This window comes from Schistosoma haematobium, chromosome 1 (assembly GCF_000699445.3).
Source record: "Schistosoma haematobium chromosome 1, whole genome shotgun sequence".
Taxonomy (NCBI): Eukaryota; Metazoa; Platyhelminthes; class Trematoda; order Strigeidida; family Schistosomatidae; genus Schistosoma; species Schistosoma haematobium.
Genome location: NC_067196.1, coordinates 75,398,504 through 75,418,777, shown reverse-complemented (window position 1 = coordinate 75,418,777; position 20,274 = coordinate 75,398,504). Strand labels below are relative to the sequence as shown.

The 20,274-nt window shown below is 34.6% G+C and overlaps 1 protein-coding gene across 1 annotated transcript in view; it reads left to right on the top strand.

Annotated features, from left to right (window-relative positions):
• Nucleotides 1–20,274, top strand: part of EFHC1 (EF-hand domain-containing protein 1) — a 36,817-nt gene that overhangs the window by 11,703 nt on the left and 4,840 nt on the right. The window contains exons 9-11 of the mRNA XM_051209690.1: nucleotides 10,235–10,368; nucleotides 14,387–14,653; nucleotides 19,123–19,315. Coding sequence (XP_051075151.1) covers nucleotides 10,235–10,368; nucleotides 14,387–14,653; nucleotides 19,123–19,315 — 594 coding nt within the window. The remainder of the gene's footprint in view (nucleotides 1–10,234; nucleotides 10,369–14,386; nucleotides 14,654–19,122; nucleotides 19,316–20,274) is intronic.

Below are 20,274 nucleotides of genomic sequence, written 5' to 3'. Positions count from 1 at the left end.
GTCTAACAATTTTTCTCTTGAGGATACTCCATTATTTCTTGACAATTTCTTTTGTAAACTTTATTCGAATGATGCGAAAGAGGAATTTTAATGTTGATATTAAGAAATAGTATCAAGCTATGAGATAAGTGAATTGTGTCGTTTTCGTGAATTTAGTTGTGAAATTAGGTCTAAAGCTTTCCAGCATAGACGTTAGTAAGATAATAAGTATGAATTGAGTAAGGTGATTGGGGCGTGAGTTTTATATGGCTCGTTGATCTGACTCCAATATGACCGAGTGACGATGCTAACGAAATATTTATCCCGGCTACCTTTGTACGCAATTATCAACTTAATGCGTGTTAGTGAATAACGGAATAGAATAAGTCGAATACGAAAATGAATTTCGGATACGTATATTTCATACAATCGTTGATCCAGGCAGACAATCAAGGAAACACAGCGGAGAAGCAGGTCGCAGAAGGCAAGTGTCCTGAGTTAATTTGATAAAGCGTAACTCAATATTTATAGTCAGACAAAAATAAGCTAAATATATTTGATGAATAGAGCAAGCGATACACACATGCGCTCACATAAAAAGTCAAGGTCAGTAAGCGAATGATTGGCAAAGTCAAAATGTAACTCGAGAAGAATGAATAAATCGGTCTGTCCAGAAACTAGAATAACCAATGTGTTACTCCACTTCCTATTGAAATGTGTAAAGTTTATCATCGTGGGATTCAGTTAGAAAGAGTAAGGATCTTTTGAACTAAACGCGTTAAAATGGCTGGGGATTAACTACATGATGTCAAGTCATCTAAGTGTATCATGGTCAGTGGTTACGGTCATGTTTTCGTTCATCTAGTCACTCAGTTGTAAATACTTTGGAATACTCCCTATCATAGAATTAATTGGAGGTATTACTTTTGGAGTGTTGTAGTTTCTTTCCATCGTGACTGACTGCGCTACATTTGACACGTCCGTAGCATGATAGAGTGGTATGTTATTCGTAGAAAACTGTACATTTTTGTGTAAGCTAGTGAAAACTACAGAAGATGAAACACGTCCTCCACCATGAATTACAACGGTGGTTTGTTACTAGTTGCAAGGTCAACATTGCGAACGAGAGTGCTCGTCTAGTTTCTAACTTTTACCTTAACTTGTACAGAGTGATGCTTTACTTTGTTATAAGAATGTTAAAGATTTTGCAAATTAATGATTGAAAAAACTTTGATGAATTTATTCAAAAGTGATGAGATTATAAAGCATAATTTATTTTCCACCTAAATAACTGTCTTTTCCATCCACGTTCACTATCCTTTTTTTAACAAATAGATTTCCATAAAAATTGAGGATTATTACATGATTCTGATCATAGCTAAGAAGTAATTTTTGTGTATTGTATTAAATATTTGAATTTTCTGAACAATCTCCTATCTATAATTTAAGAAAATAACTGTTTATTTAAGCCTCGGACATTCGTAAATGTAAACCCCTTTTATGTGTACGAAAACCATTTGTCGTAACTGTTATGATTTTATGTCCGGCCTTTTTATCACAGGATCTACCCACCAATCAAAATACGACTTATACAATCTTAGAACTGTACCAAAACCAATGACGATCGACCGGTATGGGCAGTCTAGCATCCTTACTGAACCTTATCTACCTAGCCCGTCCACTTGAGTCCAGAACACTAGTACAAGCTTCCAATTGCGAATCATTTATTCCAGACATACTAAGTTTATATATCAACCAAACAGACCGCAACGCACCATAAAATAGGAAATAACATTTGTACACAATTAAGCCAAAAAGTCACTGTGAACGTGGGAGGCAGTAGTTAATAAACTGAGCATAATTTAGGGACAGTAAATCGTACAATAATAAATTATAGGTCAAAATGAAGCTCATTATAAGGGGAATATAAATATACATATATATATATATATATATATATATATATATATATATATATATATATATTGAATAATTATACAATAAGAATATTTATAGAATATTAGTCCATTAATCGTCCTCGGAAGTTACCTGTAATTTAATCTTCAGTAGGATGTAACAGTAACCCTGACTTTACCCTGGTAATCCTTAAGTCATTTCATGGCCTAGGATAATGAGACAATTTCATATTCTTTCTATACGATGTAAAATGTTTCTCTTCCCTTTGAATTATTATTTAATTGACCTTTATTAATTTTCATATAAAATGCCTTGACAAGTATATGTGTAACCAAATTGTTCGAAATGTATAACACAAATACATTACACTTTTTAGATCAACTCCATCTTCTAATTGCTCTATCAACATTTATAAAACGTATCAATTGCTTTAAATAATCGTTTAGTTTATATTCAAATGATAATCTAATTTCGAAGTCACTATCAAAGTTCATTGTTAAAATAAAATTTCTTAGTTTATCTTTACCAAACTGATTCATATTTGAGTAAATATTTTGTTGTTGTTGTTGTCGTTGTTGTTGTTGTTTTCTCTCATAAAATTCGTTATTATAAACATCTAATAATCATGGATCATTTTCAATCATAAATTAAATTTTGTATTTCCTGATTGTGAATTTCTGTTGTGCTATCTTTTTTGATACTCTTACTGTATAAATTCTTTTGTTTATTGTCTGCTATGAATAACTGCTTATTTATGCATGTACATGCCAGTTCAAATGACAGGAAAACGAGAGAGAAAAAAGACAGAATACATTAAACAAGAAGTAAAATGCGGGTTACAATACAATGTTTTGGTTGTTTTTATTATAATGATCATTTCAGAATAATTAATTTTGATAGTAAATTTATTAGTATATAGTATGTCTTTACTAATGTATCAACACAATACGAAAGTCAGTCAGTAACAACGCAGAACTTCGTAAGTACGTACGTCAGTTCGAGTTGCCATACCACATTAGCACAGAGATGCAGTGGTCGATTCAAACCCCGTAGTGGCAGAGGTAGTAAGAGTACAAGCAGTAATCAGGAAGATTAGTGTTTGGAGATGTTATTTAAGGAATATAATCCAGTAAAATAGATTTGGGAAGAGAAAAAAGAGACAAGGAGGAATCAGAAGATTAAAACTTGGGAGAACACAAAGAGTGTATGCACCTGCGCCATTGCAAACGATTTTGAGCCATGTCATTCAGGGTCTCTAACCATCGGTTGCTTTGATCATTATAATTCAATTTTATTCAATGTTACTCCTCTATGAAGGGTAACATGCGTGCGTAAGTAAGTACAAGTTTATGTAATCAGTTTTGAGCTACACTGTTTTCTTCAACTCTAATGATATTTTAATAGTTGAGACCATTAGTCAATTGAAGCTAGACCACCATGGAAAACGTGGAAGCACTGGACGGCCGCTTCGTCCTATTGTGGGACTCTTCGGCACTGCACATCCACGACTCCGCCTCGCGGGATTCGAACCGAGGACATATCAGTCTCCCATGCAAAACTGTTGATACTAATCAACATATGCTCACTAGTGACTGGCTTCAAGATGTACATCCTGGAGTTCTAGTGAGAAGCAGTGAACAGTAGGGTTCAACCAGGTCTGTTGTGAGATAGTAATTCACTGAAGACAATGGTGGATGTGTCGCTCGATTTCGTGGATCGGTTGAAGTTAGACATTAACAGCGTTGGATACCGGTCGGCTCAGTGGTCTAGTGTTTAAGCCTTCGCGCGCAAGACTGACAGGTCCTGGGTTCGAATCCCGCGAGGCGGGGTCATGGATGTGCACTGTTGGGGAATCCCATACTAGGACGAAACGGCAGTCCAGTACTTCCAGGTTTTCCGTGGTGGTCTAGTTTCAATTGACTCATGATCTCAACCATTGAAATTATATACAATAGTTTTATATCTAGCACTTCAAGTTTATCATACTTTATCCCCTTCCATAGAAATCTTAAGCAGATATTTATTTCTCAACTTTGTCTGGTAGATTGTTTTGTAACATGCTACAACATCTCTTCATAATGTTTACTTAATTTATGAATATGATTTTCTTATTCCAGTGGAATTAATTTATTTGTTATGATGGAGATTATGTCACTTTATTTTAGCTTGTGATATACCTCATTTCTATTGACTTACTTATCGAGTAAGATAATATTAGTGTATTTAAACAATTTAAACAATCTATTTAATTGTTTGTGAGATATTCTATCTAATTCAGAAGGATTTTTCAATATTCGGGTTTCCTCAAACTAATGTATATAAATCCTCTAAACTTTTACTCTGTTGAATATTTTCTTAAATCTTATCCATAGGTTTTTAAAATTCATTCATAAGCACAGTAAAACTATAAGTAATCAACTGAACATACACTTCGTCTAGATCTACATATATGAAATGCTGTAAATACGGTAAATGGTTTAAGTTACCAAAATGTTATGTTTAAGATAAGTTGAGGGTTGAAACTAATTTTTTATCAGTGTGCAGTTCAGCTATCGCACATTTAACAGCAACTATTTAAAATAATTGAAGAAGTCAACTAGGTTTTCGACTGAAGACCTCGACTGAGAATGATGTATGGCAAGGGTGGTACATCAGATCAAGAAAGTAAATAGATTTATTCATAGTGCTTGAAGGTAGGATATACTGACTAGTGAATTACTTACTTACGTACTTAGTTAGTTAGTTCCTACTTACTAACCTGCTAACGCCTGTTACTCCTAATGGAGCATAGGCCGCCGACCAGCATTCTCCAACCCACTCTGTCCTGGGCCTTCCTTTCTAGTTCCATCCAATTCTCGTTCATTTTTCTCATGTCTATCTCCATTTCTCAGCGTAATGTGTTCTTTGGTCTTCCTCTTTTCCTTTGCCCTTCAGGATTCCATGTGAGGGCTTGTCTTGTGACACAGTTCGGTGCTTTCCTCAATGTGTGTCCTATCCACTTCCAGCGATTCTTCATGATTTCTTCCTCCACTGGAATCCGGTTTGTTCTCTCCCACAGTAGATTGTTGCTGATAGTGTCCGGCCAACAAATCCGAAGTATTTTGCGTAAGTAGCTGTTAATGAACACTAGTATCTTCTGGATGATGGCTTTCGTAGTTCTTCAGGTTTCCTCCCCATACAGTAGAACTGCCTTGACATTTGTATTGAAAATTCTGACTTCGGTGTTGGTTGAGAGTTGTTTTGAGTTCCAGATTTTCTTCAGTTTTAAATATACTGCTCTTGATTTGCCGATTCGCGCCTTCACATTTGCATCAGATCCATTGTGCCTCCAAAGCTTCTCTGTCGAGTGTGATTTGATTGGTGCATGCTGTGTTGTATTTGAAAATCTTGCTTTTCCCTTTGTGTATGTTGATACCTACTGCTGCTGAGACTGCTGCCACACTGGTCGTCTTCTCCTGCATTTGTTGTTGCGTTTGCGATAGAAGGGCCAGATCATCTGCGAAGTCCAGATCGTCCAGCTGCATTCTAGCTCTCCACTGTATCCCATGCTTCCCCTCGGATGTTGACGTCTTCATGATTCAATCGATCACCGGGAGAAAAAGAAAGGGTGAGAGTAAACAACCTTGCCTAACTCTCACAAAAAACGGTAACCAGAAAAATTGACTAGTGAATACTATTTTCGAATTCACTACCTGATACATTTACATCAAATCTTATCACAAGTTGCCACCACAATTTACTTTTCTAAACTACCTGCACACAATATCATTTTTAAAAACCTATGAAATCTCCAATTACAAAATTTAGCTTAAAATATTTTCTTATATTTTTGAAAAATTTACTTTTCAGTAGGTAATTTGTTCCTTCAGTCAAATGCTTAAATTTCCATCTAAATTATTTTACTTACTTTTCTTACTCTCAGGGCAGAGTTTAAATGGTTTGAATTATTTTTTTTTCTGGTTAGTGTTTGTTTTTATCGAGTTAGTTTACTACGAGAATGGGGTTGATAACCCCATGTCTAACCCTACTCCTTTATCCGGTCTTGGGACCGACCGTAGCCCGGTTCATATTTAAAATAGTTAAACTTTAAATTTTCAGTGAGAATATAATCTACATTTAGTTTATTATTCAAATAATGGAATTGAAAATTAAAAGCGTTTCAATGTCAAACACTATTAACTATATATTTATCAATCTGTATAATACCTTATAAACTATTTAACATTTAACATTGAAATGAATGTTAACACATTAAATGTGGATTATTAAATCGATTCAAACAAATTTTAACTAATTTAATTAATTAGTAATTGAATAAAATTGAGAAGTCACGTTTACTAAATTAAATTTTTACATTCATTAATTTGATTTTTATTTAAAAAAACACACCCTTGTTTTAATTATTTATTTTCAAATAGTTTATTATTCATTGTCTATTTTAATGGTTCAATTTTATGATTAATTCATTTTATTTTATTAATTAGATCATTTAGTTTGACTTATTAGAAACTATTATGAAACATTCAATTTAACAATATAGTTTTTGTTGTCAGCAACTTTATAATGAGATATGCTCTTTGTTGTGACTTATTTACTTACATTTGTTACTCCTTGTGGAGGAGCATAAGCCACTCACTAGCATTCTCCATCCAACCCTGTCCTATGCAATTTTTTCCAGCTCTTTGCAGTTGTTATTCATCCTTTTCATATATGATTCTATTTCCAGAAGTAATGCGTTCTTTGACCTTCCTCTATTCCGCTTCCCTTCAGGATTCCAAGTTGGGGTTTGTCTGGTGATGCAGTTTGGTGATTTGCGTAATGTATGCCCTACCCATTTCCATCGTCTTTCCCTAATTTTCTTCTTCAGCTGAAAGCTGGTTTGTTCTTTCCCACATTAGGCTGTTGCTGATGATATCCTGCCAATGGATGTTGAATATTTTGCGTAGATAGCTACTTATAAATACTTATATCTTCTTGATGATGGTTGTAGTAGTTCTCCAAGTTTCAGCTCCCTAAAGCAGAACTGTTTTGACGTTAGTACTGAAGATTGTGACTTTGATATTGGTTGAAAGTTGTTTTGAGTCCCATATGTTCTTCAATTGTAGGAATGCAGCCCTTGCTTTGCCGATCCTTGCCTTTACGTCTGCATGTGATCCTCTTTGTTCATCGAAGATGCTTCCCAGGTACGTGAAACATTCCACATTTTCCATAGTTTCGCCATCAAGTGTGATCGGCTTGGTGTTCTCCGTGTTGAATTTGAGGACCTTGGCTTTCCCGTTGTGTATGTTGAAGCCTACTGATGCAGAGGTTGCTGCGACACGAGTTGTCTTCGACTGCATTTGTTCGTGTGTATTGGATACGAGGGCTAGGTCATCTGCGATTGCGACTTTAGGGCCGGCCTTTTAATACATGATTTATCTGCCAATCGAAATACGACTTATTCAATCTTAGTACTATACCAAAACAATGACGTTCCACTGGTATGAGCAGCCTAGCGTCCTTATTATTCCCTTGTTCGCCTAGCCCGACCAGTTGAGTTCAGAGCGCCAATAACAGTTTCCACTATGCAAATCATTTATTTCAAACATACTTGGTTTAAATACCAGCCAAACATACCGCATCCCATCATAAAATAGAAAATAACATTTATACATGATCAAGCCAAAAAGTGGCTGTGAACATGGGAGACTGTAATCAATGAACTCAACATAACTTATGAACAGTAAATCGTATAATATTATTAATCTATAGGTCAAAGTGAAGTCTGTGATAAGAGGAATAAAGATATACATAATCTAGTTATTGAATAGTCATACGATAAGAATATATATTGAATACTGGTTCATTAATAGTTCTCAAAAGTTGCCATTCATAATTTTTGCCGGGATATAGCACTCGAAACATTTTCACTCAATGTCTGGTTCTTTATTTCTTCCATGAATATTTTTCAACTGATTTCCTTAAACATATACGTAGTCAGATTTGAGGTCTTACATCTTTAGGAAGTACTTAAAACTAATGATCATCGAACAAAATCTCTGTTATAGTATTTATCTTTTCTTCTTAAATCAAGAGTGATTTTTTTAAAGCCAATTAATCCATTTATTTCTATCACTCCATTGATAAGGTTTGTAGACACATTAAACGGGAAGAATTTTCAAACGTTTAGAAGTTCTTAACCATTGATCTTCTTAGTTTTCTTTCTGACTATACAAAACAGGTTGTTGCCTAAACTAGTACTTTTCCACAATATATATATATATATATATATATATATATATATATATATATATATGCTTCTGAAGATGATTCCAATCGTTTAAAAAATCTTTGAGAATCATCAACTAATAAATAGTCAGTTACTTTCTGTTATTGTTTGACTCCTGATCAATAACTAAATTAGGATTGGGATGAACAACAGTAAATTAAAATAGCTTACCACAGTGAATAGTGAATCAATTACCATGAATTTTATCGTAAGCATTATTGAAATGTTATAATTAAACAATGATTAAGGACTCATATTATTTATATTAGTGTTATTACAAAAATGTTTATTGTTTTAAAATAATGTTGTTATGACTGTTTAATTTTACTAGACTGTCTGATATTTTGTTTAAAATGATTGAAAAAAGTAAGAATATTCAAATATGTTTATGTTTATTTACTAACAATCATGAACATACACCGAGAATTCGCTCACATCATTCCGCAGATAGTAACTTTTACTTAAGAAAAAATTAAAGATCTTCATCATAAGTTATGTTTATGTTCGTTTCTAACCTTATTATCAAACTTGTTACATTCTTCTTAAGAAAAAAAATATTTCAAAAGTTTCAGATCATTTTTGAGAATATGGTACTTCACAATTGATTGATCACTGGGTGGTACTCAATGTCATGCTTGTCTAGTCCTTATTAGTGCAGCGTCAGCAAGGTGTACCTGTAATCTTGAGGGAACTGATGCTCCCTGGCGGATTACGATCTCGTGTCACCCAGCTTCACAGTCAGAGACGTTACCACTGAGCTATCCTAGCCGTGACTGACGAGTGCCAAGTAGCACGGAACCCGGGTCCAGGGTTTCCTGTTGACTACCTCCAACTACCATCTAGAATATGGTACTGATATATTGAATGTATATTAATTAGCTGATGTGTTCACTTATGTATTATAGCAGCTCGCATGCAATTAAATTTGTCCACATTTAATCTGGTTAAGCCCTTTTGTTAATTTATTTAACGGATAGAGTCATCTGTACAATAACAATTTATCTATATTATTGTACCTTAATTATTGTTACATTTGTATGAATATGTATACTTGGACTAGACAAGCATGAGATTGATCACCACCCAGTGATCAATCAATTGTGATTACATCTCAGTCCTACAGGAGGTTAGTCACGGCTCGGATAGCTCAGTGGTAACGTCTCTGACTGTGAAGCTGGGTGACACGAGATCGAATCCGCCAGGGAGCACCAGTTCCCTCAAGATTACAGGTACACCTTGCTGACGAGTGCCAAGTAGCACGAAACCCGGGTCCAGGGTTTCCTGTTGACTACCTCCAACCACCATCTAATCTCAATACTTGGACATTGCTTACTGCCTACGCATATATATTCATTCTGTTAGCCTTCTTTTAACCGCTTGATTGATTCGATGATTCATTCATTTCACTATGTATATGTATGTATATACATATGTAGATTTTAATCCTGTTCACTTGCTCGGTCACTCGCTTACCCGCTTGCCTTTCGGTACTATTCTTTCATACTTGCTTAGCGGAGCTGTAATTTTGGTTATCTTTGCGTGGTGCAATAATAAATTTAATCAACACTTCGTACTTGCCTTCTGATTAATACACCATTGGGATTTTATCTAGTGATAGTTATCAGGACGAACTGTATACGAAGTTTAAGGATTATATTGAATACCACCACAGTATACTTTGTATTTATTCCAAATTTACAATCCAAACATTCGACTTTAGTACTGTTGATTACGTTGAAATAGATGTCAGTATCATTTCGATTTTTATGTTTAAACACAAAAGTAACACAGAAGTACATCTAGTTTACCATATTAGTATAAAATGATGTATATATTAGATAAAATGCTTGAACATAATACTAAACTAAATTTCTAAATGATCTGCTTGTCATTAGAAATAAAACATCGTAGATCTACTTTCATAAGAAACTACAAATAAAGTGTATGACAAAATGAACTTAGGTGTATGTACAAACTTTATTGATAATCCATTGGCTGTATATATTGTGTGACAACATAAAAATGTTTCATCTCATGGAAATACATTATTTTTCATTTTTGTCCTTGTAGGATAGTTTTCGACCTGAAGATGCATATCGACGATTTATCATATCGTATCATCTGGCTGATGATATGATATCAATTTTTGAAACTCCGATAAGAAACTCTGGTTTCCTTGGTGGGACATTTCTCAAAAGATCAAGGTAAAACATGGATTAGATTGTTTCCGTAAATTTTTGATATTTTATCTAGTTGATAGTTTTGAGGAAGTCACAGTACAGTTAGCTACATCAATGGTGTAGTGGCCTGAAGTTTGACTCCAGGCTGGTCCTTTGCTGCTTTTATCGAAATATACATGTCGCCAATCCTCGTATATAATCATCTGCTCAAATCGCGTTGGTGAATAGCGGAATTAAACAAGTCAAATGCGAGAATGGATTTTTGAATACGTATATTTCATACAATCGCTGAACGGAAAGCAAAGCAAAACAAGCAATGGGTAAGGCGAGTGAGTCAGCTCAGTTCAGCCAAGCGTTAACCGACATTTATAATCAAACAAAAATAAGTTAGACACATTATGAGTAAGGTACTTAATTAGCACACATACATTCATATAAAAGACAGTCAGGATTATTAAGCGAATAAGTGACAGGGTGAAGGTGTAGTTAGGATGAGTTAATAGATTGATCTGTCCAGAGTTTAGAATAACCTATGTGGGCTTGACACAGTACCCAGCCCCTACATGTTTATTAATTAATAAGACGTTACTTGGTTTTCACAGTGCTTTTGGCTCAGGACGAACTATATGATGGTAAGACACGGTAATCGATTGTAGGAAAATGATAGTGTTTTATTTAGACCAACCTATTTACCTTTATATCATTACGTCAGTAACTACATTATTTCGATTTAAGTTATTCACATGTTCGTGACCGATCATTTCACTAAATAGTTCTCAATCATGTGAGTATATTGGGTCACAACTGGGGTGAAAATTTCAAGGTCTTCTTTTCGACGCAAGCCTTTAAGTACCTGAATTTGAAGCAAAGGGCCAAAATGGAGTAAATTGGTTTTATTTATCAAGTCTTGTTACTAATGCATGCTCTAAACTCTCTATCAGTACAACAAAATAGAATACAGATTTTTGCTTTATCATATAAGTGACACCCATAGTTAATATGTTTTTACTATGTCTAGGATCTTCCACACACCACATTTGTGTACGCTGATCGTAGTCAAAATAATAACCAGTTGATCGTTACACCTAACTCTCTCATGTATTTGACACCTCATAATCTCTTACTATTATGACTTACAAAGTTCTGTTTGGATTAATCAATAAAATACAGTCAGTGACTGAAATTTAAAAGACTGATCCGCTGTGCTGTTTTTTCTAGATCGGGTAAATAGTTCATATTTAGCGCTAACGATGTATACATCGTGTTTCGTTAAGCTAATATTTAAACGTAAGTCGGCAAACAATGGGATCTGTAGCAACCTCTGTTGCTAAGGTAAATGAATTGCTAATTACTGAAGTTTCTATGGTTAATCAAAGAGTTATGATGCACCATAATACATTGAATGAACATTTAGAAATAAAGCTTATCGGTTCGAGAACGTCTTTCCTGAGTATAGGATTATTCGATTAGTATATCTTTACTTAGTTAAAATATTTCCAAACATGTGCCACATATAAGCAATTAATAACACAATAAAGCACTTTCTAGGTCTTCACTATTTCAAGTTGATATTGAACATGGTTTATGAGGGACAACTACGAATAGAAACCTCTTTACGGTATCATATGTTCAAGAGACAGATTTACGTTTGAAGTAAACAACTACTAGTATCTATCTGCTGTAACACTAAACAGTATAAAAAATTTCTGAGAATGAAGGACGACATTGAAAGTGTGGCTAAATACAACAATAAAATTTCGACTATTTTGCCAGAATTTAATACTACTTACATTACTTCCTAACGCCTGCTACCATACGTGGAGGAGGATAGGCTGATCAAGAGCATTGTCCATTCAAATATGACCTGGACAGTCCCCTCCACTTGTCTCCATTTGACACTCATACCTTTGATGCACACTTCCGTTTCCCAAAACATAGTGTTATTTGGTATTCCATTTTTCCATTTCCCTTCAGAGTTCCATGTTAATGCTTATTTCGTGATGCAGTTTGATGATTTCCACAATGCATGTCCCATCCACTAACAACATCTTTTCCTAATTTTCCCCTCAATAAGAAGTTAGTTTGTTCTCACACACAGTAGGCTATTGCTGATGATATCCGATAAAAGGATAATTAGTGTGTTGCGTAGACAATTGTTTGCAAATACTTGTACATTTTCGATGATGGTTGTGGTAGTTCTCCATGTTTCAGTTCAGTACAATGGGATTGTCTTGACGTTCGTATTGAAGATTCTGATTTTGATAATCGCTTGTAGACAGTTGTTTTGGTTTCGAGATGTTGTTCCACAGTAGGAATGTGATCCCTGCCTTTACGTCTGCATTGGATCCTCAATTGTTCATCGATGATTTTGAAAATATCATGTCTGTGAATGTTTCCACCTGTTCCAGAGTTTCTCCATCAAGTTTGTTTGGTGTTGTCTGTGTTGTAGTTGAGGATCTTTCCTTTACACATGTGAATGTTGAGGCCTAGTGATTCAGAGGCTGCTGCTGCTACTCTGGTTTCCTTGACCTGCATTTGTTATTATATATGCGATGAAATGGTGAGGTCATGTTCGGTGTCCAAATCATCTAGCTGTATACAAGTTGTCCATGCACGACTCTGCAGTGAAGTTCGTCGTATGTAATCTGTCTGATGTTGACGATGTTCTCAGCTACTCACACTGTAGTGTGGAAGATGATTCCATAACTTCCTAGTATTCACACTGTCAAACGATTTCTCATAGTCAATGTGGTTGATGTTTGGTGACGAGTCGCACTCAATTGATTGTTCGACGGTGATATGTATTGTGCCCATTTGGTCTGTGCACGATTGATCCTTATAGAATCCGACCTGTTGATGTGGAAGTTGAGTGTCTACTGAATCTTTCATCAGGTTCAGCAACACTCTGTTGAAAACGTTTCCTCGTACCGATAGTATTGTGATGCCTCTTTAGTTCTCACACCTGTTCAAATCTACATTATTTGGTATCTTGATGAGATCTTTTTCTTTCCAGTCTAATGGCACTGTTTTACTGAAGAGAAATTCTTATCAGTGAATAGACTAAAATTCTGACGGTTCAGGGAATTTAGATAAAAAAATGTATATCAAGTACACTTTCTGATAGGTCTTGCGAATTTAACGCTATATTCGTTTCCTAAGCTATTCTTTAATCCCCGAGCTAGAACTATACAGCGACCTGAACATCGAGAGAGAAAACGCAAAGTATGCGAGGGGTAGTTTACTCCAAGGTTCATTTCAATACAGAAAATACAGGGTTTTTATAATATTTTCAATGTCCTTGGGTTGCTAGAAGATTCTGGAATGCTACTAAACATAGTAGCAGTGTAGCAATCAGCCAATCAGTACCTGCGCATGTGACGTTTCACTTCCTTGATACTTTTGGCTAAAACTTCAAGTGAACGCTGAGTGAATGAAACGCTTCTTAGTGTTTCCTGATCCTTGCTTGTCTTTTGCAAGAAATATTCTGAATCACTCCAACACTTTCCTCGTAACGTTTTTTAGAAATTTAGTTTAAAATGTTTATTAACTGCCGAGAATAATCAGCTGCGTACCGTTTAAACAACTGTAACCATTTTTAAAAATATAAGTCTATTTTGTTCAACACTTTGACGTGAAACTAAATGAAATCGTGATTGAACATTACAATATGTTCCCGCACCCCGCGGGATTCGAACCCGGGGCCTACTGGTTTCGCGCACGAGCACTTAACCACTACATATTTCGAATCTCGCCAGGGGGGCCGGATCGTGGATGCGCACTTCTGAGGAGTCTCATACTGGGACGAAACGGCCATCCAGTGCTTCCAGATTTTCCATGTTGGTCTAGCTCCAATTGATTCATGATTTCAATCTATGAAATTTCTAAAATCTCCACAAACCCCTTCTTATTACATTACAATATGTGTTTAATTCTGCAACATAACCATAATAACGACTAAATCTTTATATTAAATAATAATTATTTTTCTTTAATTTATACTATGTGGTTATCTCCCATAATATTCTCTTCTTTAATACTTTAGAGTTATGAAACCTGGAAGTACATTAGATAATCCAATTTATTATGGTCCTATAGATTTTTCAATTAATTCAAAAATTGATATATTTGGTACACGTTTCATTATAACCGATGCTGATGAATATGTTCTTAAATTTCTTGAAGCTAATCGTGATCAATTTTCTGATGAATTAATTAATGGTTTACATGAACATTTAAATAATAAAGAAAATCAAACAACAATTAAACAACAGTTTCATCATAAAGGAGGTAATGTTGACTTTAAACGAGAGTAAGTTGAAGTTAAAATCAACAATTTATAATCTAAATGTTTCTATTAATAATTTCTCTTTAAATCTAACTAATAATGAATTGACTAACCTAGTTACTTTATAAATACACAATTGATAGATAGCATAAAAAATCTCACATGTTCCCCATATACCAATCAGAACACTGGGAAAACCTTCCAAGTACATTTTATTATTCTGTATTATCCAGACTTGAAAACTTTTGTGATTGTTTACGTAGAACAAAAGACTAAAACCTAAAATAAATAATACATATCCATGTGTACACATCTGACTAACAGATTAATAATTAATATACTCTAATGTATGAACGGTAAACGATATTAAAAAAGGTTAAATCTAAAATGCTTACTTGTATACTATTAACAGGTGAACGTAAATGTATAACTAACTTGAATTCACGAGTCAATCTAAGCTAGACCACCACTGGAAACCTAAGAGCACCGGACGGCCGTTTCGCCTAGTATTTTCACGCTTAGTGTTATATCCCAGCAAAGATTAAATCACGAGTAACTTCTGAGACATATTAATTGACTAATATTATCTATATATACTTATGGTGTAACTATTCAATAATTATATTTTGTATATTTATATTCCCCTTATAATGAGCTTCATTTTGACCTATAATTTATTATTGTACGATTTACTGTCCCTAAATTATGCTCAGTTTATTAACTACTGCCTCCCACGTTCACAGTGACTTTTTGGCTTAATTGTGTACAAATGTTATTTCCTATTTTATGGTGCGTTGCGGTCTGTTTGGTTGATATATAAACTCAATATGTCTGAAATAAATGATTCGAATCGATTCGCATAGTAGGAGCTGGTATTGGTGTTCTGGACTCAAGTGGACGGGCTAGGTGGACATAGGACCAATAAGGACGCTAGACTGCCCATACCGGTCGAACATCATTGATTTGGCGCAGTTCTAAGATTGTACAAGTCGTATTTTGTTTGTTGGATAAATCACGTGATAAAAAGCCGGACATAAACTCACAACACCTAGGCAGTGCGAATCCACGATCCCATATGTGGGACTCAAACTCAGGGCCTTCAGTCTCGTGCATAAGCGCGTAACCTCTAGGACACTGAGCCGGGATATGACTCTGAAAATACTACTAGCTTCAAGATATACCACGTGAAGTTCTAGTGAGAAGCCATGACGGTGCGACTAAACTTTATGGACGACCTTTGAGTAACGCTAGACTGACCTTGAGAGTGTCCACATGATAACTAGGACCAAATGAGGGTTATAAATTAGTGTGAGGAATTCGAATCATGATTTACAGCTGATGGTTGGGGTTAGGAATTAAATTTAGAGTTTTCATGACGAACTAACATCAGCTTTAATACCAAGACTCTATTTAGCCATATGGATGAGTGAATCTGACTGGTTCATTCATAAATTATGGTCTCGCGGCCGTGACCAGTGAAGTCTAATCCGTATAGGGTGTGAGACAGTTATCCATTTCAGACAATGGATAAAGAGTTGAACAAGACCATGGATTAATTGAAGTTAGACACTGACATCGTTGGATGCCAGCTCAGTGGTCTAGAGCTTAAGCGGTTGGGCGCGAGACCGAATATCATAGGTTCGGATCCCGCGCGCAGCATCATCGATGAGCACTTCTGAGAAGTCCCATACTAGAACGAAACGGCCACCCATTGTTTTCAAGTTTCCAATGGTGGCGTAGCTTAGATTGACTCGTGAACTAGACCTAAAAACACTACAATCTCCATAAATCCCTTAAATTAGTTTAGCCAGATGGTTAGTCTATCCGATAGTACCCAGAATTTGCATTCAGTCAATGTTTAACATAAATATATGTCTTAGGGATATTTCACATATCGTCAAGAAATAGGAATGGATTAGGACTAACGTGATCTAACGTCTGGAAACATCCTAACAATTCTCAACGTTATACGATATGTTGCTCGGACATGTAGATGTATGAGGATATGTGTCCTACATATAGTTTAAAAATACCAGATATCCAATGTTTATACCATACAATTGAATAATTTGTCTTTCACTAATCATATGAACTATGAAAACCAGTAATAATAGACTAGTTCAAATAGTACCATATAGAAATTCTGACGTATTACATGTACGAGTTTGAAGAATTCAATGGTATTGAGCGCTAATGTTTTGTTAACTTTCGGTCACTTAAATGGAAAATGACCAATTTGAGTAAGTAAATCAAAGGGTAATACACGAACGAAATAATTTTGCGTGTACTCCTAAAATAGTCTATTTAGAAAGTGCTGGAGAGTACTGGATTGGAATAGTTGGAAAACTATTCATTGTAAACAAAGTTTGCAGTTGAATTCATTTGATTGATGGTAGTCCCCGTACATGTTTCACGTAAGTGTCAGAGGACAACACAAAATCCTTTCGTGTTTACGTAAGTGTAAAACGAAGCTTGTTGTAAGCTAATAATTAGTAAATGCGTTCAGAACTTGTGTGTTAAGTTTAATTTACAAACTCTATTATAGACAGTCAGATGAGGATTAGTACAGTCATGTTAAATTCACACAAATGTACACCTATTTCAGAATACAGAATCTGATCGAGCATTTGACTGTCAAATGTACTAGTAATTCAGTTTTATTGTCTAAATTGTGCTCACTTGTATGTCTAATTCGATTGCCTATATTTATATTGTTGCGTAAGGATAAACATCTGTTCTCAGTGTTCAATTCAAATGCGATATTTGGCATTTTCTAACTTCATTTCGTTCATTTAATGTATTAGTGCTGGATATAAGAGTGCAATTTTCACTGGACATTTCATTCTAATTATCTAAAAGTGTTTACATGTGCCTTCTATAAAAACTTCACTGTAGATCAACCCAATTTGCCATATGGGAAAAAACAGATAAAGCAAAGTTAGAGCTTGAAATGAAATCTCCAGTCAAAGCTATCATCTTATAAGCACCATTCACTCACCGGTACATGTCAGCTAATTTAATTACTTAAATATACATTCAAGAATATTACCATTCAAGTTCTTATTATAATTCATTTATAATTGGTCATCAAGTAGACGGAAACAAAAACAATGATTTGGGTTGGTGCTATTTCTTAGCATTAATTAATTTTTACGTATTTTAAGCTGATGAGTCCTACAAAGCGCAATAGCTTAGTATATGATTTGCTGATTTTAGAACAACAATGGTTTTCAATTAAATCGTCATCGGGCTTTATTCTAATATACATGAGTCTTTATACGTTTGACCTTCTATTTCCAAACTGGAACTATTGATAAGACATTTGTTATCTTATTTTATTGTTCTTACTACTATCAGTACACATGTCTTCCCACTATCAACTTGTACTTTTACCTATTATGTGCGGTGACGTGTCTTATTTCATTGTGATTTTTGACCCAAAGAGCCTTGATTGGTTTAACATTTTCGTATAAATAATCATGTATATTAAATAAGGCCTGGTGAAGATCTAATTGAAAACAATTATTCGCTTACATGTGTTGTTTTTATTTGCTGATTTATAGCTGGTAAATAAAAAAAAATTGGTAGACTAGTAATCGTTTCCTATTGATACTCCTATTGTTCAGAAATCCAATGACAAACAATAGATCTCAACTACAAAGGTCAAGACTATTTCAATCGTACACATAATTGTGCACCATAACAGCTACTTGGCAGGAACTAAGGTGACGGAGACTATACGGCTTTGTTTTAATTGTTTTTGAAAATATGGTCACGTTCAAAGACAATGACGGATTAAATTATACAGCTGACATCCAATTAGAGAGATTTCACTACATTGAAGCTAACTGCGTATCAGGAAACAAAGCAAAAAATAACCTGTTTATCGAAACTAGTCCGTCATCAACTTTTATTGTGAAATAAATTGATATAAAACCTTTTCCTCTACAGGACCTGGATCCTCTGATAAACAGACATTTTAGTGTATGTCCATTAATCTGAGTATGCAATCAGTTTTCTCAATTTTATGTGAGTTGAGAAACTGAAATTCTGTTTAGTTTGAATTATGAAACACACCGGTTGATAGTAGGAAACAAGCTCTGTAATTACTTTCATTTCCATAGTCTATCTTACATCTCAGACGTGAATCACTTTGTAGTCTGTTTCATATCTTGTTGTAAACGTAATATTGTATTTACTGTAAACAACTTACATTCCTGTCCAATAATCAAAGCTAAGAAGTCATCATTAATTTGCAGAAAGTAGCCACCGTACGATCCAGGTGTGTGTTCAAGATGAAACTTCGACTAGGACACATTCACCTAAGTCAGAAATTTGTTTTATTCGGCAGTTTCTACTTTATTTATAATTAAATTAAGTGTATAATTATTTCCTGAATATCATTTGTATAAAACATCCTTTTAAAATAAAACTAATAATTATTATTACTATCATTATTGGATTCGGTTAATTGTTCAATGTGATTTTCTCAGAGATGGTGATATTAACGATATTATGAATGAAGTCAGAATGCAATTAAAGAAAATGTCAATAACAGATAAATGTAGAATTGATGATATGTTTCTTACATATAATAAAGACAGACGTGGTTGTATTGACATTGAAAATTTGAAAGACATGTGTAAGAAAATCCACATTCCGCCAGATGAGGATGTACTCAAGGCGGTAAGTAACCTAATTTAATGAAAATTGATTATGGTAATAAATGATTGCTTTCTTCAATCAGTAGTTATTCTTAAAAGTAATTTTGAGAATACGTTTAATTAGAAATGCAGAATTGAGTCAGAGTTTTGTTACACAGATTTCAGAATATTAATATGGGTTTGTTAGATCTGAGAAGATAATGTATATCACTTTATCGATTGACTAATCAGAACTCCTGTTATGATTTACCGGGTGAAAGCTATTTGGTTTACGGCAAAGTGTACAAGGCCTTGATGGATGATCCCGACATACTCGATTAAACTTGAGCAAATAATCTCGACTCCTATTGGTTAGCTAATAAGCACTCTTTCTTTTTGTGTAGGCATGAAGACAGCCTACAAGCTTCTACCATTCATTGTTCTCCGCACACTCGGGTTCATATACGGACACATTAGACAGGATGACATAAAACAGAAAATCATTGTTATACAGAAACAGGCCACAGGTGCTAATGAAAGTGGAGAAGCTTTAAATAATTGACTGACAATAAATAAGGAAACATACGAAGTGTTATAATTTCTCATATTAGAAACTAGCTATTCTTATTGCTTAGTATATCTTGGACATTGCTTCAAACAAGAAGTCCCCAAATCAGAACACGGTTGAACAGGGACGTAGTAGAATTCCAAATAACAAGGCTGGATGGAAGTAGGAATCACAATAAGAAAAACATTAGTATATTTAAGATTTTTACATAAGAAGATTCCAGAGTCATCCCAAGTCTCCGCTATCGTTGAGAAATAGCCAGCCAGTATGACCCAACACATTCCTTCAAGGGATATGCTTTAATCCAATCTGTATCCCGCTAACATGCGTGGTGATAGTTAATAGGTAAGACAGAAGCTTACAACAAATAGAAAATAAAAGCATGATAGTTCAGTAATTTAGTAATTGTATAATAAATAAATATACACATACAT